The 22,828-nt window shown below is 42.6% G+C and overlaps 1 protein-coding gene across 1 annotated transcript in view; it reads right to left on the bottom strand.

The window, feature by feature from the left end:
• The window catches only part of TGFBR2 (transforming growth factor beta receptor 2), a 58,719-nt gene extending 46,708 nt beyond the window's left edge, over positions 1-12,011 (bottom strand). Inside the window, exon 1 of the mRNA XM_082014608.1 lies at positions 11,088-12,011. Within this exon, the coding sequence (XP_081870734.1) occupies positions 11,088-11,181 (94 nt within the window). The 5' untranslated portion in view covers positions 11,182-12,011. The remainder of the gene's footprint in view (positions 1-11,087) is intronic.
• Between the last annotated feature and the right edge of the window lie 10,817 nt (positions 12,012-22,828).

The following is a 22,828-nucleotide window of genomic DNA, read 5'->3' on the forward strand; positions in this document are numbered from 1 at the left end:
AGTCCTTGGATGCAAAATTTTATAACTCGTGCATATTTGAAATATCCTTTGCACAGGGTTAGTTAGCAGAGTAGCTTAACTGTTTGTTACTTCTGGAGATGCTAGTCCTAATTGAGAGGGACATGAGTGATACCAGCCTGGTGGTGGTAACCTGCTGCATCACAGATTTGTAGGTTACAGGACCTCTGTGTAAGGAAGAGCTGGGATGATATTCCCAGCCTGGCCTTCTGCAAGTGAAATCATTCCAGTCAGCTAGTTCTGCAAAGCCCTAACTTCTCCGGGTATATGCTTAACAAGCAAAGCCCTGTCTTGATTTAGAGGTTTGCACTGGGAAGTCCATCACATCCCCTGGCAGGACTCTAATTATAAAATAATCCCATTCGTTAAAAATGCTTGCCTGGTTTCTGGAGTGATTTAGCTCACCTACAGCTTTCATTTGTTGGAATGGATGCTTGTTCACCTTTCATAATCTCATCCCCTGCAGAGTCTAAAATACCAAGTTAGCACAGCTTAGCACCTTATTTTCCATCAACTAACTGTGGTGAACTTCCACGTGAGCAATCCTAGCCACAGCTTAGCATTCCGGCAGAGCAGATTTAGCTAGGCTGCACTACCTTACATTTGCCTTGAGTAATCTTTCCCAGTTACTGCTGTTTATGTGATGTGTGGTATCTTATTAAGGCATGGCAAACTGCCTGCATATCTGACCAAATCTGTATCCAGCCAGGGAGTACCAGCTGTACGTACCATTCCTAATTCTTTTGTTCTTTATATGTTCAAAACTACAACAGTTTGTCATTTTCAAAAGGTAGGCAATCATTAACATTAAACTCTTATCTGAAAATGCTAAAAAGGCAGTATGGTTCCCTCAACAAACAGTACCACCTCCTTCCTAACCCACTGCAGGCCTAAGGACAATTGAGTGGAAATTACTGCTCTGGTCAAAGCTATCTACACCTCCGTTTCAAAAGCACAAAATGAAAATTTAAAATCCACTTTTTAAAGGGAAGAGTGATGATTGTACAGGTAGCCTAACTACTCATGCTAAGCAACAGCTTGGAACGGCAAGTGTCAGTGTTTTCTATTTCTATGTGTTTACATGTTATGTGTTTACGATAGCGGTAAATGTGCCTTGTCATTAACTTTCAAGGGTAAGATACTTCAAATAACCAGTGGTTTGTTTCTAGCATTTGCTACCCACCTTCAGCCATGAGAAGGCTGATACGTGTCTGACTTCAAACCGCCAGTAGGTATGTGCCTGACAATCATACCACAAGTCACCAGAACAAAAAAGCCAAGTTAGGGGAAGTGCAAGTTGGCTGAACTTGTAACCAGTATGTGAATAATACACACGTAGACAATTGAGGAAAGAGTTTGGCCTGAAATTGTCAAACTGGAGCAAACTACCAAAGCTTCCTTGTGCCTCATCATTCCCTGGCAGATCCTAGCACATAGCCTCTTAATCTGAGAAAAACATGGGAGAAAAAAAAGTGTTAATTGTATCTTATTGAACTTGTCAGGATATTTGAGGCTGATGAAAATTTCTGGATGCTCTGAGGGCTTTAATCCAGAATTTTTGTTGAGCAATAACAACGGTTATTACTCTCTTTGAACCTCAATTTCCTAATCACAATAGACCAGTGTTGAAACAATCTCTGTTCATTTCCCATAAGTTCTATAATTATCTATAGGAACTGTCATTAACGCATCAATGCATTAATTTTTTTGATGCATGTTAAGCAGAACTAGTCAAAACTGTGGAAATTCCAATGCAAATAACTGTACTGAAGTTTAACAGCAGCATCAAAAATACAACAGATGAAATTGTGGGAAGCTGGAGATCTGGGTTTGAGTCTCCAGAGACTAAGAGGCTGTGCCCAGGCTTCTCACTTCCCAGCTCACTGCTTTAACCATGGGTCAAGATGCAGAAGCTGTTCTCAGAAGTCACCAACAAGTCTTGTCTCCTCCTCCCATGTAAAAGAATGAGCCTGTAACTCCTTCCAACACGTATAGAAGGAATCTTCATGCCTAGTACAGATACTTTGAAATCTTCCTTTTAGGGTTAAGCGCCTAGTTTTTGAACAACTCAAAATCTACATGGGAGATGCCTGGGTCCTCATTCTTGATTTTGGTGATTTAATTTTAACCATATTTTTATCTTCCTTTATACACGTTAAAGATGAGGGCATGTACATCTGGGAAATTCTAGGCTGCTTCTTGTTGCGCTAATATTCATGGTACCAGTGTGGCCTCAGGGAAGAGCAAGAACAGCAAAGCTCCCCACCAGGCAGAAACTACAAGGCAAAAGTATAAAATGTGAGAAGTAAGGAGTGTGTGAGAAAGGAGTTGAAGGAGAAAGAAATACAATGATGAAGAAACACTTTCTAGTTGTATTCCCTTTTCCACAACAGTTCACCAATCATTTCCCACTGAACATCTTCCTGTTTCTATTCTCTAGAGGCAAAGGGAGAGCAGATATGGCTTTAGTTACAACCAGACAATGTGGTATTGCTGTTTACATGCAAACTTGGGCTACGCCAGCTTTGCAAGCCTGATGGCCTGGCACTGTATATAGCAGATGAGAATACTACAAATGCAATAAAAGGATCAGCTTCCCAGATTTTTGACTTAAGGCATTCCCTTGTGGTAAAGTTGGGTGAGGAAATGGAAGAACAGACTGAGGGGAAGAGGGGAAATTCAATAGCCCAGAAGCACGTATTGCTGACCCAGTTACTTTATGAAAGCTTCAATAAAGAGGCTTACGAAGCCATGACTGTTACATGGTCTTCTCTGATCTTTTCATGAGGATGAGAAACGGTTGTTTTCAGTTTAAAAAAGAAAAAAAGATTCTGTATGTAAAGTCTCTCTTTGTTGTGCTGTGAACTCTCTGGAGAGAATATCAGTCACCCTGCAGGGGCTGGAATAATGAATGAATCCATCAGGGAACAGGCTTTCTTCTCCTCTGACATGCTTCAGGAGACCACCCGCACACATGTCAACCCTTTCTCTGCAGAGTGCCGCCTCTACAGCCCTGCCTAGTTTCAGCCAGCAAGGAACCTTCTTCTCAGAGCCCATCACTGGTGGAGTTTAGATACTCAGGCTGAGGAGTGGCATGACCACGGGCCTCCCACTTTCTGGGCAAAGCCAGTAACCACTGCAGGAAAAGGAGGCAATGCAACCATGAAAATCAGTAATGGGAACTGTGGGGAGGTAGAAGGTACACAGCAGGGCAGCTGGCCAACTGCCACAGCACAGTCACTGCAGAATCAGATATCCTTGTATGCAGGAGGCAAATGAGAAGGGTAATTGCTGCATGCTTGCAGGCAGAACCAGCCAAAGGAAATAAAGAATCAACCACCGCCTCCATATGACAGCTGCTCTCTTGAAATCTTCCTGGGCTCCTGATCACAGACTGACAAATTTGTGCTGCTCAAAACCTTGCTAAATTCTTCCCATTAGTGAAACACAAAAAGATTTACTTCTTCATTCCTGCACTCTATGAGTTTCTCAAGAAGAATGGGACACCCTGGAGTCACTACCCAGTCATGTTACAGGAAAGCTTAAGATAGCTACAGAGCTGAGGGGGGAGCATCCTGAGAGCAGGAAGCCACCAACTATCATGTGAACTCCGGAAGCAACTCAGTGCTGGTCAGATGCTGAACTCCCACATGTGATTTTATTGTCATTCTATCTTATCACTATTGATAACATAATGAAGAAGATACATCCTTACTCATGTATATTTTTACAATGCAGCCCATTCTAGGGTAAAAGGTAAAAAGAAAGCAGCCTATGTAATATCTTGCTCAGGATAACAGAGAAAGTGCTATTCCATGTTAATCAGTAGTTTTACAGCGAGTTGAAATAAACTAAACTAACATGTGGCTACAGTCCTCCCTTTAGCAGTAGCCTGAAATTGCACAGTAGACAGTGACTATCTAATGAAGTAATGTTTTAAGACAGTAGACAGTTCGAGAAAAAAAACTGGAAAGAAGCGTGGTTACATCTACCATATTTCCCCAAGCATGCACGTTAATGGATGGAAGTTATTCACACCCACTATTCTCCTGGAGGACCCTAAGTGCACAAGGTATACTAAATCCTGATGTAACTATGACTTCAGATTTGCTCCAGCCACAGAGCTCCCAAAGCATATCGAAGTTTGTCAGGACAGCCAGGTAACACTAAAACCAGGGAAGCAGTCAAAATGGTAAGAAATTTCAGCTCCCTTTGAGCACTAAGACCTTTCTTAAACTGTTGCCTAAGCCATGCTATCAAAACCACTGCTGTTCTGCAGCTTTATATAATGAGTTGTTAATAGTATCTGAGCTACTAATTAGACTTCAAGGATCAGATCAGATCAGCATCTCAAGACACACAAGAATCCTGGACAGCTGCTTCTGCTTCCTTCCCTGAAAATAACCAGAAGTGATAATCCATTAGTAGTCATCTGTGGTCTCAAAGTTCACCCTCTTGTACAGCAACATTAAAATGTACTTATATTAGTTGGTGAGATGAAATCTACAAAATTACCACATTACCATCCAAAAGCCCCAGGCACCACCTAACTGTGCCAACAGGTGACGTATACGCATGATGCACTTACTCCCATTCTGGGCTACAGAATACACAGCAGGATTAAAACTGGAGAGAGATGGCTCAACTGTATCTCATGTCTAAAATATCTAGACTCAGGAGAAGAGGTAAACTCTTGGAAAATCTAACTAAACTCTTTTTTCTTTTTAGGTCAATAAAATAAGTACAAGCTCACTTACGACTTTTCTGGGTGAAACCTGAAACAACATTAAAAACCCCATCCACATTCTGAGGAGGAGTTTGCCCCTTAGTCCTCATTTCCCATTCTCCACTTTGCTTCCTTACTAATTGCATCAGCACTAGAGGCTTATCAGTGATGAGCGAGATTCAGTTTTCATACACCTCAAGAAATGCACACAAGTGCTTTCAAAGGAAAAGCCAGGTCTTGATAAGAAATCATCCCTCTTACACATTTCTCTTTCTTGGGGACTACCTATCCCAAATCAATTCATCTCCATACTCCCAAATTCTCCTCCCATGATTCTTCCTAAGCCAAAATCCTTAACAATACATTACAAGAAGTTTGGAAGCACCTTCTTTCCCACAACTACCTGAAATCTTTCTTTCCTAATGTTCTGAGGACTTCAGAATACTGCAGTCAAATTACTCTTCTGCTCCAAGAAAGAGAACCAGATCACTCTGGCTCCTGTAAGACTGCTATCACAAAAGGCCCCTCAAGGGAATTACAGCCTCATAACATACAGTTGCCTATTATTTATTCCATGGCCAGATTCTCAGCTGGTATAAATCAGGGCAGGTTCCTTGCCTTCAACAGAGTAAAGCTGATTTATGCCAGCTGACAATCTGGCCCTGCATGCATTCCACTTGCACAATGCTAGTTTTTAAAGAGGCCTATTAAAGTGCCCCAGGCATAGAAGAACCACACTTGGGTTTTTACTTGGAAAATGTTGCTCTGAGGAGTAAGACTGTGAAACCTTCCTGCTGCTCTCTGAGTATGTACTGTTCAAATTTACTTGCTTTCCTAACAGAAGGAAGTCTCTAAGCCCTGACAGAGCCACCATGACCTTGGGAACACAAGATGGATTTTCTAATGTCTTCTGCATAGACCATTTTTTTTAACCGAGTTTAACTGCTTAAGTGAATGAAGCCCACGGTTATACCAATGCAATGTTTTGGAGGAACCAATCAACAGCACACAGGGCAGAGGCTATCTTTCAAAACTTGTATTACTGGTGACTATATACAAGCCAGAAAGAATGTGGTGTGACTTTCAAATCACTGGCTGAGCTTATGGCTTGATGATGCTTGATAAGTCTTTCTTTTTTACCTTAAAACCTCAGATGTCCAGTTACCGAGCAGGGCAACAGCAATTTTGAGGGTGTGGGCCGAAGTCCTTGGGTACAAACATAAGGTATGTAGGAAATAGAAGACAGCTTTCTAATGCCTCTGGTTCCAGATTACTGTTTCAAAGGCACAATGTTAACCCTAGGTGTCATTGCAGTGATGTATATGCTGGGTTGTAAACTGAAGGATGCTTTAAGTGTGAGGAAGCAGACTCCTCTATCTGTTCCTGAAATCTATTCATTTCAGTCGAATTTTTGCCAAAATATTACTCTGGGTGAGTGGAGAACTGGAATCCAGGAATCAGACTATCAGGACTGTTAGTAATAAAAATTGTGGTTCCTTTGCATGACAGAAATTTCTGAATACAACTTGTTATTATGATATGAAACAAAGACTAGAAGACACCAGTCATTCTCATCACTGTCATTCCCACCCAACAAGGAGAAAATGAACACATGGCTACAGGTCAACCTAAAAAACACTGTCAGGAAAATGTTTTTCCTGCCCCACAAAGTGCTATAACATTTCATATATATTCATATCCACTACCACAGTGAAACCAAAATCATTTGAAGTGGTGGGTGTGGGGGTGTTTGTGCATGCATGCACAAGAGGGTGACAGCCCTCCAATATCCTGGGGAGAGTGGATAGGGGGAGCTCCAGATTCAAATGTGCACTCTATGAGCCAGACCAGGCATTTGATCCTGTCTTTCTTTCATCCTCCACCAGTGATTATTCTAATTATTGATTAACAACGACTTATCTTTCCCTCTCTATCTTCCTATATCAGAAATTCCATCCTGGACTGGGAGGGGGGAATAAAAAAGGTTTCCCGATGAAAGTTTAATGGAAACTGGTACATTTCCACAAATTGTTTCAGTTTTGACAAATCAGCATTTTCCCATGAAAAACAGTGTCAAAAACTCTCAAACAGCTCTAATTCTAACCAGATTAATTCAGGGATGAATGCCAGCAGGAAGTTCTTGCTAAATACTAGTTGTTTGAGCAAAGGAAAACTACTCCTTCCCCAGACAATCTTCCCAGAGGTGAAAAAGCTTTAAAACCTGTATGAAAAAAAAGACAGGTAGTTCCAGCCGTAACAACCACAACGGCATTCAGATCAAGAGAATGAGCAAGGAAATGGCATATTAAAAAAAAAAAAAAATGCACAAACGTGGACAAATCAGCAACAGGACTGTAACGATTCACCTCCCTCCTGCTGAGCCCAGGACCATGGGGCCACAAAGGTGACTGGAAGCCCTGACTTTCACTGTGCCACCAACACTCAACTGTAACCATGCCAGCCAGTGTGGAGACTGCACAGACCACTTTCAGATCAAAATTTGTCATTGCACTAGTGATAATATTTCATACCTAGGTGATGCAAAAGCACCCAGTTATGCAAAATGCAAGCCCATAACAAATTGGGCCCAACCACTTGGTTTTGCTCATTCTTGCTACCTCGCAGCACAGCTGTGAGGCACAGCTCTAAGGTCAGCGGAGTGACAAAGTGAATGCTAGCAAAGTGCATATAGCACAGACATACATTATCAAGAAAAAAGGTTCCTTATGCCACAAACGCAAAAATATCACCTTAAAAATATCCTACAGAGGGAAGAGAAGCATGGCAAACTCCCAACAACTGCTGCTACAGTGATATTATACCCCTTTTTCTCTCCCCAAAAGAGCAACTACTTTCTAAAAGCTTAGTTCTGAAAACAAAACAAAACAAACTAAAAAAAACAACCAAAAAACTCCAAAAACCAAACCATGAAGAATTTTCCTTCTGGTAAGAGCCTGACACCATCTTTGCTCTTAGGTTCAGAATTAACCTTGTCACAATGACAACTTTTATCAGCCACCATTACAGCACACTCCATTTTTGAAACTGTAACAGTTCATCCCAGAGAAGAGTATTTGATTTTGAGGCAATGCTGTTTGGCTAAATGTAAGTCATATAATAGTAAGTGTTTATAAAATATAAGTGAAAAAATATATGAATATGAACAAATCTGAATTATTCCATTGCTCTTTTTTTGAAATTACTTTTGAAACTGTTTCAGGAAACTTATATGCTATAACTCTATGTAACTCTACTGAGGCTAATGGAACTATATTCATTTGCAGCAGCTTAAGATCTGGCTCATCATTTTTTAATAGAAACCATTCCTATATGGAATTCACCACCTGAATATTATAGGAGCATGTTAATGCCAAGGAGCTCAAAATAGCAATTAAATAAAAGTGATTTTCAAAGTCTCAGGTTTAAGTGTCTTCACTTACCTTCAAGGATACCCCATAATAGCAGAAAATGCAATAAAATCTCTGTTCTGTTCCTATTTATCTCCTGAAATAACTGGAAATTTGCCAGTTTTAATGGGGGACAGGAATGCATTTTAGATTCGATCATGTTACAAACATGTTCCACCATGTTATGAAGATGTTTGTTCTCATACTTCCCTCTTGCAAATATGTGAGGCTCTAAATTTGATTTTGTTCCTATAAAATTAACTGACTCTGATAAGGCTTTTAAAAAATAAGGAGACAATACTGCAAGTAGACTTTGGATGGAGAAATTAAGTTCCTGATGTTCAGAAATGAACAATTACTACACAGATTATTCCAGAGAACAAATTTCTGGTTTTGATACTCCAAATATAAATTACAGACTCATATTCACTTGGACACAGCAGTGTTGATTTATTATGTGGGCAACTGCTGGTTTGCACTGCCATTTATTGATTAAACACTCAATGTAGCATTCACAATCATTCCAAAAAAATCACACCTTGCCCGTTTACGGAAAAAAATTTCAATTACTTGTGTGTAGTATATAACATTAGGACATCTTTTTCAAAGTAAATAGTTCCTAGTTGACCTGCTCACGAATTTGTGGTTTTGTCCAGAATCTTTATGGGAATGTGTCACTCCTGTCTAATATTTCATTGTGAAGAATGTTAAAATTAAATTTTAGTTGGGGCTTTATTAACCTCTTCACCAACAAAAGCCACCTGGTTAGTAGACATACCTGGGAAATGAGCTTTCCTGAGACCAGTATCTCTCCTGCCTCATCCTCACTGAGCTGCTGAGCTATTAATTATTACAAAGCAAGTAACTCTTTTTTCTGTTTTGTTTTCCCTCAAACATTTGGCAGCTCTACTTTTCATTTTGATGCCAAATAACAACCAATATCCAAACCTCACATTTTCTGGCACCACAGAACTGTTGTTTTCTAACCAACTCTTCCTGTTATATACACAATAGAATCCTACAGTGATTATTAAAACAACTTTTGGAGCTACAGGATAGATTATCTGAGAAGAGGTCTACTCAGTTTTGGTTATTGTAGGGTGTAGATGAAGATCAGTATGAAAAATGCTGAATTGTAACAAATTAATATCTATTTTTCCTCACTGGACCTATGACAAGAAAGAAGAACAAATTCTTATGCTATGTCCATTTTTAAAATCTACCTGTAGTTTGAGAGTGTCTATACTGGCTGAGTGAACAAAAAGCGTAATAATAAATAACACAAGATTAACAAAAGTGGAGTTTTTTCATTTAAAGCTTTTTGTGATGGGAATCTGCAAAAAAATTGAGGTTGGGGTCAAAATAAAAGCCATCGCTATTTGAGTATGATTTATTATTAATCAGTAATAATAAAAATATATATGAAAATCAGCAAGAAGCTGCTCACCTCAAATTTAAAATAATATCATTTTCAGCCCTGGGACACCATAGTGTCTTATTCTTAAACTGTTTTTTTCATCTGCCCTAAGCTTCCATGAGTAACTTTGCAGGTATGTAAAACCTGTTGACTTTGACAGGATTATTAATGAAGCATGATGTTATTCATACTGTACATAGCTATCGGCAGTAGCTATACAAGCGCTATCTCGTTTATGTTACTATGTTTTAGCAACAATTTTGAGATCATTATCGACCATCCCCATGGACCCCAGGGGAGAATCAGAGGGCACAGAGTGAAGTTTGTAGCATCTCAGGTGTTTGCATTTCTTACCTGAAGACTAAAACTAGACATGATATCACAAGACATCTCAGAAATCTACTTAGTTCTTCAGAACTATTTCAGATGTAGTTTTCATGCAATCTGATGTTTCTCTTTTAAGTTCCCCAGTCGCTCTACAACCTGATTTAGGGCCTAACTTTGCAGCAACAGATGTTAGTTCACATATGTGGGTTAGTACTGGTCAGACTGAGATCAAAAGCTCCTCAGGGCTGGGACCTTGTTTTTGCAGCAGCACTTTAAGCTCTTGGTACATTCCAAATTATCCTATGAAGAATACTGCAAGCCACAGCCTCAAAAACCTATCTAAGGATGTCTTGGTAAAAACAGAATAAGGGATGTAAAGTGTCATTAAAAGCAAATCAAACATGAGCACTAAGTGCTAGAGGAACGACTGCTACTTGCAGTCCAACTGCTCGCAATCACGGCTGAATTCTGATGTAGGCAGAAACTCGGATGTAAAATAACCCTTCGGTAAGCAACTGCTGACCCGCACAGCAGCGAGTCCTGTGGCCACGCACAGGCCCTCAGCTCCGAGGGCCAGCAGGCACCGGCTCAGGCCATGTAGCGCCCGTGGCACCTTCCAGCCCCGCTCCCTGTGGGTGTGCAGGGGCGAGCTGCTCTCCATCTCAGAGGGCATCCCAAAAGCCGTGCCGGGCGCTGCATCCTTCACCCGCCAGCGCGCACCGAGGCGGGCGGGAGCCGCGGGCCGCGGCCGGCCGAGGCTCCCCGGGCTCGCCGCCCCCGGGCCCACGGTGCGGGCCGGCACCAGGTGCGGAAGCTGCCGCAGCAGCTGCAGGGCCGGGCAGCCGCTGCCTCGAGGGCAGCAGCCGGCTCCCGAGCTGTCCTCTCCGGGCTCCTCCGGCCGGACCAGACCCTGCTGCGTTTCCTGCCGAGCCCTCTCTTTTCTGCCCCCTCTTCCCTCCACGGACGGACCTCAGTTTTTGCCGCGAAACCCCCAGACTCGCAGTCCTTTCTTCCCCGCTTACTTTCCAGTAGGGCAATCAACAAACACGCTCACCCCTCCCGAAATGTTTCCAGCCTCAAAACTTTCTTAGCAACCGCATCCCCCCCCGCGGCGAACGCCTGCCTCCCGCTCCGCTCCTGCCTCCGGCCCCAGCAACTGTCAAGCGGGAGCGCCGGGCCGGCGCACACTTACCCCGAAGCAGAGCGGGGACCCAGCTGCCCATGAGGACCCAGAGGGAAACGCGCAGAAGCAGCCGCCGCAGGCTCCTCGGCAGACGGGGTGTCATCTCGGAGCCGGATCGGCATGGAGGGGCGGCGGGCGGGGGGCGGCCGGGCCGGGCCGGGCGGGCAGCGGGGGAGGCCGCGGCGGCGGCGGGGGAGCGGGCTGCGCGGCTCCGCGGCTCGGCACTGTGGGTGACTCACTGAAAACTTCAGTTCGGCGCTGCAGGGGAAACAGGAAATCTTAAACTTCGCGAACAGCTGGGCAGGACTTTCTTACTCTTACAGTAGTTCCTTCTCCCCCACCCCACAGTCACCCACTCCTCTGCGCTCGCCCTTTTTCTTTCTTTCTTTCTTTCTTTCTTTTCTTTTTTTTTAAGATGAAACCTCACCCAGTTTGGTGTCAATCATCTGCCAGAGGCCAGCCCCTCTCAGGTCTGGCTCTCCCACCACAAGCGCTGCCGGGGCCAGCCCCGACGTGCAGCCCGGATCCCCGCGCCTGCCTCCCTCCCTCCCGAGGCGGGGACCGGGCACAGCCGCCCGCCAGCGCTGACGGGCCTCGCAGCGGCGGCGTGACTTGCCGGGGGGCTCAAATTCGACGGGAAAACGCCAGCTCGAACGGGCCTTTTTCCCCTCGAGTTGACAGTCCTGTCGTCTGGGGCATGGGGGCTTCCCAGAGCTCCTTCTTGCATCCCTGTCCCTGACTTGATCGACGCTGCTGCAGCCTCCTTCCCCCTCTGCAGAACTGGTATCTGAAAGACGGACGTAACCCCCGGGTGAACTAAAGCGGGGGCCAGGGGAGGCTGAAGGCACGGTAATAACAGGAAACGTTCACACGGACTAGCTGGGCACTCAGCTTGCAGGTGTTGGCTGCAACAACTTGTCACTTGCCTCTTTTTTTTGCATTTTGTTCCCAAATGGGCTGGACGCACACCACTTGGTCCCAATCACTGCATACGTGACACAGATGAAGTTCATCTTCATTCTTTTCCAAAGCAGGTTTAGCTTTTACCAGAGATTTTGCCTTCCTCAGAAGGGAGATATTGCACATAGGATTCAGGGAGCAGGACAACACCGGTGATACCCAGAGAGAGACTGTAAGAACCATTAGACTCTCAACCTCAATAAGGCCTGAGAATTGTGCCAATATAAATCCAGCCATTGCCTAGCCAGCCATTGTCTTAAGATCCATTTTTGGTTCACAGAGTCCTCCTTCCTCTCTGGGTTAAATGGCTGGGCATTGATTGAAAGATAAACTGATGCATATGGGGAGAAGCTGAGGGTGTCTGTTCAAATGTTGGTGATTCGCTTTTGTCTCGGTTACAGCACTAGTTAGAGGTACAGGTCTGGGTATTTCAGAAAAAGAGCTAAACTCTCAGGGGGAATATATGTAATCATGCTCTGAATGTCCCAGATCAACTCAATATGAATTTGGAAATGTTTGCATAATGCATTTAATTGGCCTATAACAGACATAAAAAATCTCATGGTGATTTTATGTAAATCTAGTTTTAAAAACTCCCTAAATGCATATTTTCACAGTACAGTCCCAGTTTATGGTGCAAATTCTCATAAACCTCTCCAAGAGCATTTTCCTCTCCCTCACACCCTCTAAATACCGTCAAGATTCACTCAAACACCGTCGTCGCCTTCCAGAGGTAAGAAAAATGTAGACTCTCCTTTGAGCATGGACTGAAGTGTTCTTATCAGTTCCTGTGCACCAGCTCTGTGCTAGAAGCAGGCTGTGTTTTCAGTAATCCACTTAAAAGAAAGCATTTCTCAACCCCCATCAGTATATACTCTATGCTGTATACACTTCTCTCTCCTCACAGCTGTCAAGCTGCAGGTGCCAAAGAGTTGCTGTTTGCTTAGAAAGTTGGCTCTGTATACTGAACTCCCTGGTTAGTGTTTGATGACTAACTTCCAATATGAAAAGAAGCTTAAAAGCCATTAAATACAGATTTAATGTTACTATTCAAAGCTGTCACAATCCAGGCATGACTTGGCAAGCTGGCCTCTGCCTCACTTCCATCTCTCTCCCCCTTACGAATGCCATGGCTCTTCTCCCACATGGGCACCTTCTGACCAGCCTCTCTCATCCGGGGTCTAGGAGTAGGAGAGGGGCTTGCAGGAGATGGAGGCCTTGGGGAGGGGAGGTAGTCTCACTTCCCTGAATGCAGCCTGGCACCACAGGCGTTCTCTCGCACATGAGGTGGTACAGTGCCTGTTGCCCAGTCTACTACAAGTGGATTTCAGAAGTCTGTTATTTCCGTATAAGCATTGTTTTTATTTCCACAGGCATGTTGTGCAGTGAGGGTTGTGCTACAGCTGCATTTTGGATGTTCAGTGAGACCGTGAGAGTGGTAGGTGCTACTAGAAAGTCTTCGGGTGGAGGAACGTATCTCACCTGGCTATCCTCAGTGGAGGAATAACTTTGTCACCAAAAGTCAACTTGGAAGTTGAAGTAAACCCCTATTCAGTTCACAGATTTGTCCCGGACAGGCTTATTAACAAAAGCTCACGTCCTGCCTTTCTGAGTACTATAAGCTTCCCTGTCAGGGCCCAAATACAGCTTAATCAGGATTTCCTGGACAACACAAATATATAAAACAAGACTAAGCTGGTCATTTCTTTCCATTTCCTTGTTCATAGTTCCCAGTTCCCTACTTGCAGATGGCAGTTTATTACTTACTTCTAGATTGAAGCTGTGAATATTTAACCACAGCCTGACTGAGGTAAGAGAGAGCCCACTTCGAAGAGCCACAGATTAAAGCTGTAAATAATTAACTCCAGCCTGATGGGGTAAGCAGGGGTCAGCTACTCAGTTTGCTGCTCAGAAAGGCAAAATATCGGAGCACTAAATGTTATGTTTTCTTTCTAAGCCTTAAAAAGAGATACACAGAACACAAACAAGCTAGTACCCCTCACATCTCAGGGCCTCCTGAGCTAAGTGCTTCTTGCTGCAGTTTTAGGTACAGCTTTTTAGAACAGTCCATAAAAACTACTGAGTACCAATGATGTCTCTTTAGTATTCCAACCATTTCTCAGCTTGCAGTATCGTATTTCTGTCAAAATCCCGTGCACACTACACTGTTATTCTCATACGAAGAACACTTTGAAGCTTCCACAAAACTTGCATTTTTACTAAACACTGTAATTTCACTGGTCACAACATATACTTTTAACACAAAATCATCCTACCCACAGACAAGAACTGCTGATGTGCCCAGTAAAGCCCTTATTTTGATTTGTTTATTAGCTCCAGTGTCGCTTTGTTTAAGAATCACACAGCAAGCTACTTCCCACATCCACTGACTATATATCCACTATAAGGCCTATACAGCTGCACTAACACAACATAATGTTCACGCCTATATAAAGCTGACACCTGTGGCTGAGGGCGAAGACATCTCACCTTACTTTAGCTGTCTAAAAGTTAGCCTTAGAGTAAAGTTCCAGGAGATGGCTGATACAACCTAGCACCTTTTCTGCCATCTAAAGGAGCAGTCTTGTCTGACTGTAGTCCCAGATCAGGTTCAAGGACCAAAGGATGGAGGACAAAGGCTGGATGAACAGAATTGCCATTACGGTAGCAGCAAGCTACTAGGTCACCTACATTCCCTCAGTCATCAAAGGATGGAGAGGAGTCTAGATATTTTAAAATCCTCTAGGCACATGAGCTGATGACAGAGAGCATGGTTAGCCCAGACATCTACTTTTTAGGTATCTGGTGTTAGATGACATGAGTCCTAAAGAAAATCTTCTTTGAATAGTATACATCATATAATGTGAGCTACAAGATGCTTTACTGACTGGCAAACATTGGAATTACTGCCTGTGATTTTTGTTTGGAATGAAACGAGGCAATCGGTACACAGTACGCTGATATTGCCTTGACAAAACTGTTAATGACATAACTGGAATGAGTAGTTTGACCAAAATAAAAACATTGATGACTCTGAATAAGTTTTGTCATAACTACTTTTAAAAGAAAAATAGGAAATCTGCTTTGAAAAGTTGATATGTCCCATTTTGACGTTTTTTATATGGTGCAGATTGTGTTTTGTTTTGAAGCAGCCAATTAGTTTTGAATTTTTTTCTTGTTCTCTCCATGTGATATATAAAAACAAAACACGGGAGCAATATGTAACACTTTGATTTCACTACAGTGTAGGAGAGGTTTCCTAAAATTTCAGGGAAATTTTAGCATTTCAGGTCAAAATCAAAGTCAAATTTTGTAACCCCGCATTATCTGCAACTTAAAACCTTCTGTTCCCTGCAGTTCTCTGTTCACAAAGCTGACATTTGCCTGCTAATTTTCAAATTGAGGGTTCTTGGCATGGAGTATTGGTCTTTCAACATTCTTGATAAAAGCTCTGCCCCTCTTGTGCATCATTCGCTGAAGAACATATAGTCCTCTTTGGACTAGTGTTAAACTATTGTGCCTTATTTCACTGCTTGCATCGTATTTCTCTCTTAATGTAGGTTATCATAGAGCACAGAATTACAGCTACTATTAAATGCAGTTTTCTTCTTTTGCATAATCACTGTTTTCAACTTGTTACTAATAATTTACACCATTATGAGAACAGACGCAGCCTCAAGCAAGGACATTTACAAAAGGTTACATTCATTGCAAAATGCTTTGAAAGACTCCTAAGAAGTGTTTGGACTTAACACAGCATTATGCTTATCTCACAGATATAATCAAATTAAAACATCTGTTATGTGTAATCATCCATCAGAAGGAGGCAATCAGCTTGTTATCAACTCCTGAATACATCAGAGGCAACAAGAATAATGTTATCTTCAAAATTTATCTCAGTAATGCTTTCTATACAAATCTCCTGAATGACACTTAGCAAAATAAAGTTTAGAAATATTATTCAAATTAGCACTGGATTCTCAGGGCACTGCTGTTCACATGATCTCTGGCTTTTGGCTATAATGCAAATCAACCATTTTTAAGCTTCACTGAATTGGCTCGTTCTGTGTTTACTGTGTATGTATAAATAACCCCAACAGTGAGAGCAGAAGTACATAAGTGTCAGAAGAGATATCACTCCCGCAGTGCTTCTGGCCCTGCCAGAAGCAGGAAGCACCGTTAATCTCACCACACAACCTTTTACATGAAGAATTCCATTCTGTTTTTCCAAAAGCAAAGGACATTTGGAGAATTTTATAGTTTTTTTCAATTTCTTATACTTCTCACAGTGCATATCTGAACTGGGGAAAAACCCTTCACATTTCCATAAGCATGTTCTACCTTTTGTCTTAACTCCTTTACATGTACAAAGAAATAGTAAAACAAAGTCTAGATGAAGTGGCACTTTTAAAAGACACAGAACCAAATTATTAGAGATATACTTGGGACATAAAATTTAAGTTGCTCAAAAATATAGTTACCCGTGGAACTTGTCTTCATTACCACATAATTTGTAGTATTTAGTATCATCAAAGCTTGTTATTTTAGGCTTTTCATTAGCAAGAATTTGAACATCGGATGCCAAGCCTCAGAAAATATCTGAAGTTATCAAAAAAACCAACGTAACATAGAGGTCCTTCTGTTTCATTTTTCCCACTGGAACAAAAGGGATTTGTGAATCTATGATAGAGTATATCCCTAAATCTAATCTGAAAGGATCCCAATACTTAAACCACAAAGCCCCAGAACCAAGGAAAGTATCCTCCCACTCCACCAAGCAGAAGATCATGCCTGTGTTATTCAGGAATGCAGTACACTGATGATGTTCAACTGACTCATTTGACCAGGATCTTTAAACAAGTTTATTTGCGATAGCACAGCTGTTCCTCTCAGGAAGGAAATGTATGGTTCTATAATTTTTATCTGCAAGGCAACTTTATGATCTGTGGTCACAGGAGGTGGCTACTGTGCTTTAGAGGTCAGAAGCAAGCAGTACAAGAGGATCCAAAATGCCTTGGGAGTTGGATATTATTCCAACAGAGCTGACCCTGGAACAAACGGACTAACTGTGGCTTGCAAATAACACAGCTAATATAATTCACTTTTGATATTTTCCTCTTCTTGTGATTGAGACCATCGCCAAACCAGCCCTGTTCTTAGGCTGTGCACACAGAGTCTTCCACACCTTCCAGCTGGTGTGACATCTCCTCAGTAGGAAGATGCTCGCTCTGTAATCCTACCAGCCCTGAATGTTGGGTGTGCATTTCCCTTCACAAATCAGGCAAGACTAGCAGGGCTACTGTCAATAGTTTCAATCCGTGGTGGGAGCTGTCTAACACTGGGCAGTGAAAATTACATGGTGCTCACCTGGAACTCTTAATAGGTGTAAAGGATAGCAACTCCACCTGGTAGATGGGGGCAAGCCTCAGGAGCATTAAGGAATTCTGTAAGGATCAGGGAGAGGTTTTTAATCCACAGCCTCAGTGGTATTCAAGGCTCTCTGCATCTCTGTAACAATATAGGGGCTATTAGAAAAAGCTTTAGTGCAATTTACACCCATTTTATTACTCTTTTACAATATTAAAGTGTTATAAATAGTCCTTAATGTAGCTGAGAATTAGATGCTTTGCAGGTAATAAAAGATGCATGATCCACTCCACTGTGTATGGAGAAATAACAATGTGCATTTTCTGTCAATTTGGCATTTCTGGAGTGTCAATTCCCCAGGTTCTGCGTCCAGATATTGACTGCAGGGAGGGAACAAATGAGCATTGCTGGTTTAAAGTCAGTCTTCCCTCCTATACAAAGATGCATAACATTTCTTGCTCGACTTTGCCCTGTCTGTAAGAACCTGTCCCTGGTGACCTATGGCTGGAGAAAGTTATTTGGTAATTCTGCCTACTACAAATTGAGGTGTAGTTGAGACTGGTGAGGGATGAGTGTGAGGGAGCCTTGGTTGCATCTTCATGTGCTTTGAAGTATAGATAATGACACGTATTGTCTAGTGCTGCCACAGTTTGATCTCTGAATCATGCAGCAGTTGGAGCCCTCCTGTCCTGAGGGACTGCCCATCTAATATAAAAGCCGCTTAGAAATTAAGGAGTTTCTAGGCTTTATGGTGAAGCAAACAAGGCATCCAGGCAATGGGGTGGGACATTGTACAGGAAAGTATAGTGACGCTTATTAGTGAGTGAGGAGATCCTGTTGAAATCGGGCTGAATTTTCTGAAGAGCTTTTATAGTACTTGCTATTTGATACATGTGTTTGCTTGCTGTAAATATTAGCCCGGTTTTCATCTCTACCTTTCTTTGATGATTTTTTACTGTCATTCAAAAGTAAGACGAGATTGAAAAATCAACTTTAGTCATCTCCATCACAAATGAAAAGTAATTTACAGCTGTCTGTCTGCATGACATTACTCTTGTATGACTTCAATGTTTTTTCTTTAAAGGACATGCTGTCCTGAATTGACATGTCTTTCTTTTCTTCATTTTGTTGCCTTTTTTTGCCTCCTTTCCTTGAGTTACTTTCTCTTATTTCTCCTATTCTCTGATATTTCTTTCCTTCTTTCAGTTTATTTGTTCTGTGTGTTTTAGTCTACCGCCATTGACTTTTCATCTGGGTGTCAATTACAGACTGCTATTTTAAAAACAAATCCTTTTTTACCATCTTTGCAATTACTGCTGTTTCAAACTATGCTACTGTTAGACTTAACAAGCTGCTTCTTCCAAAGTGTGTCTGCTTGTGTGTTTGTGTGCGCACATCAACATTTCAGTCGGAAGAAATTCCTGACTATCAGTTTCACAACTAGCAACAAAACCACTCAGTTAATTTATCAGTGGAAGACTTCTGGGTCTAATATAGTATCTTTTAGTCAAAGCCCAGAATAAAGTGCATTGTGAAAGGAGAATGGCATAATATACTTTACAGCTCTTTCATTTGCCCTTTTAACCACAATGAAGAGTCCCAGTCCAGGCTGGTCTCCATTCCGTTACTGCCCTCAACAATTTCTTCTAGCTATTCTCAGATGTGCTGATAAGCTGATACATAAAGCCCTGCAAAAAGCCATGGCACTGAGGTCCACTTTTTCTACCAGTGCAACCAGGTAGACGTGTGTGGTGCTGGCAGGGTGTAGCTGAACTGGTGTAGGCATTGCAGAATGAGCTTGGTCTCTTGCGCAGAATCTGTTCCCTCTCCTCTCTGATCTCCTCCTGAAGCTTAGTGGCATATTGGGGAGTATAGATCCTATTTTTCACTTCCAAAATGTGCTAAACTTGCAGCAAGGACATGAACTGACTTGTGAGTGCTGAACATCTTCTGGTGCCGTCCCACAGTTTGCTCTGGCTGTGAACTCTTCCACCCTTCCCAGGGACTGAATCATTAGCTCAGATGAATGCTGCACTGAGCTGCACTCCTGGACTTACTTGACACACTTTCCCTGGGAGACCCAGAGGGGACAAAGGTAGATTAGGCTAACTTACATACTCAGATTCAGGTTACCAGAGCCTACGCTGACTGCAGCGAAGACCTATCTTACAGGTAACTAAACTGGGAGCTAAAACACCAGCAGACTTTCACCAGAACCCAGAGCTGTAGCAGGATGTTTCAGTCTCAGAGCATCTCCTTTCTGTCCTGCCTTCCCCCTGCCATCAGTGCATTCTCTCTCACCTGCTCCTTCCCGTTCCCGAGGTCTCTTTTCAGCCTGCCAGCTGCTATTTCTAGCCTCTCTGCGTTCCTGCCAGCTGCCACTGCTTGCTCGGCCCACTCAGCCCACTGCCCGGCTTGCTGGGCAGCAGCCCTGGCTGGCAGGGTTTGACATACTTGCTTTGGGTTGCCATGCCCCTCGAAGGCATGCCTGGGGTACATGTCCCTGCCCATCCTGTATGGATCATCCTCCATGGCTCTTATGGAAGCTTTTACATGGTATTTTATGCAAAGTTTCTTTAAACCAATAAAGATTCAATAAACAAAAGCAATCTAAAACACCTGTTAGGTCATTGTTGAATTTCTTTCCCTACTGAGCAGCAGTGAGCAAAATAATTTAAAAGGTAAACATGATTTTTAGCACTGAATTGCCTTTAATACTAATTAAAGTTTGCTGGTGCCACAGTCATATAATCATTGACAAGAGGCTTTTCATCACTGCCTTTCGACACAGAAAAAAGCAGAGTAAGTGCTGGCTTGGACTCTTTAAGAACTTGGATATCTGGCTGCTGCTTATTGATTAGTTTTGATGTTGTTCATCCTCTTGGGTATTAGTGAGAACAATAAGAATCTGGCAAAGAACGAATCTACACAGACAGCTCAGGTGTTGTTCCTTCCCTTCCCCATACCAAGCCAGACATGGCTGTCGGCTCAATCATTTAGTACAGAGGCTCCAAAAGTCTTCAGTCATGCAGAACATCCCCTGAAAGTCACAATTCCTTCCACGTGCCATGACAAATGGTGCCAGCTGCAGTCATATTGCATGATACAGCTGGAGTGTGGAGCCAAGCTCCGTTGCCTTCCTGTTTTCTGCTTACTGTCCACCCACCTCATGGCAAAGGAAGCATGCCTTTGAAGGGGCTTCCCTGGCAAGCAGAAGACAGGCAGCTCATGGAGGTGATGAAGGGAGCAAGGTACCGTGTTGCCTGTTCTATATAGACATGTAGACCTTCACCTCACTGAACTGTAGCCAAGTGGTCATAAGTGTAACTCATCTTACAATCTTCCACTGGAGACAATGGCTGGAGGTAACCACTAGAGAGACCGGAGTCTTTTTTTTTGCAAAAAACTATTTTTTTGCATTGGAATAAACAAATCAAGCTACAAATTATTACAGTTGCACCAATGTATGCTGCTAGTCTGCACCTCTCTCCTGGGAGCCATATGAGCTTTCTAAGAATCAGAGGAAACCCAATGATGCTCACAGACTAAGAGATACGCTACTCCCTGTGAAGTGCTCAATGATCCTCAGCTGGAATGTGTGGTGGAGAAAGAGACCCCTGGGAAGCACCGGTAAGTTTCTTTTCTCATGAGTGATCATTATGACCTAAAAAAAAAAGTCCCTTTTCTTACAGCACTGAGCAGATTTTTAGATGAGGATGTATATAAATTCTTATTTCTGTTGCTGACTTCTGTGTGTGGCACATGAACGGACAAGATGGGGGATAACTCCTGCCTCTGGGGACATGTTTTCTCATGTGTGACATGGAAGTGGTAATTACTACCCCACAGTGTGGTTGAGACATATATCAGGGTATATAAGGCATACTTTACTTCCCAGGTAGAAAGCACCGTAGAAGATACATGTACTTCATAACTAGTAAGTTTTCTTCTACATGGCCTTTCAGGTGCAAACATCATTCTCTTTACGGTGTTCATGTTGATGACTCTTAAGAAGACATCTGCAGTATCAAATGTGATTCATTTGGAGCATGCTAGCATCACCACTTACTCCTTCTGACTCGGTGCCAGTCATAGACTGGCAACGTGAGCTTCCAGGTGTGAAAGAAGTAGTGACAACTGAGAACTGGCAGGTGCTGATAGAGTGTGTAAGCCAGTATGCAGTAAGCAGGAACCAGTGTGAACTTTGGTTTCAAAGCCTAACGCATGCGTTGCAAGGGCTGCATTTGCAGCCCTAGGCAGGATTTAGAGGTTGTTTTGCAGCAGCCATAGAATAACCTTCTGCTATTGTGCTACAAAAGATGCACACCACTTTCAGCTTTTGCAAACCAGTTTACCACAGAGACTTCCTTGTGGGCTTACCTCTGCCGGGCTGATACTATTGTACACGGGCAACTAGGCTGCTCAGAGCATGCAGCTGGTGGAGGGCTTTCTGCTTCCTTTTACAGCAGGCAGCCATTTCTGGCCTTCAGCTATACCATTTTAGGAGATGGGCCCCAAGTTGTAAAGTCTGAATCTGGATCCAAACACATTTTTCTTCAGCATTCACAGGAGATCTCATCCTAGGTTTGGGTTTGCTTCATTCAGATCAAAGCCCAGCTGCAAAGCTTGTCTTCCAACCAAAACTTTCTCAAAGCTTTGGGGTCTGGGGTTGTAGTTCTGATTTAGCTCCATTTCTAGATATTTTTGAAAACTCAAAATTTTAAGGCCAGACCTTTGTCCCACTGAAGTCAGTAGAGTCTTGCTTTCTTGACACTGATTCAAAAAAGGAATTTAGGTCATATAGGTAAGATCAATGCCAACTGGAATTTTCAGGAATTTTCCTACATGCCTAACATTTTGTTGCCAATCAGACACCTTAGGTCTGTAGAAATCTCCCTTTTGTGACCACATTTTATTTCATTAGACACATGGCCTTCTCTATGTAGTTGTTAACTCAACAAATGTGTCTGAAAAAAAGTCCTTGTTTGGTTTGACCAACTATTCTAATAGTTGCTTCTGGGGTGGTGGGTTGTTTCCTTTAGCAGATTTAGCACTGAGGTAGGATAACAGATGAGAGGGGACTGCCAAGCCATTTCAAGGCAATGATTTTTATGTTTCTGCCATTGTGTAAAGCCACAGTCCAAGCCAAGCAGGTGAGACCTGACGGTGTGCTGAATAGCTGAAAGCACCCGTTGTCCAAATGAGAGGATAGCAATGTACGCAGAGCACAGCACTCCCCAGGCTCTCACAGGAGTTTCTGAAACAGTTTTTGCTTTTAGCTCTGTGTTGGAAAGGGTTTTGGAAAACATCTTGCTCTAGGAAAAAAAGTATTTCTAAAGCGTATGTTATTAGTTATCTTTGCTTATTTGTTTGTAACAAAATTAAAATTGAATGGGTCGTGCTCACTGAGCAGCACAGAAACA

This window comes from Phaethon aethereus, assembly GCF_964289735.1.
Source record: "Phaethon aethereus genome assembly, chromosome: 2".
Taxonomy (NCBI): domain Eukaryota; kingdom Metazoa; phylum Chordata; class Aves; order Phaethontiformes; family Phaethontidae; genus Phaethon; species Phaethon aethereus.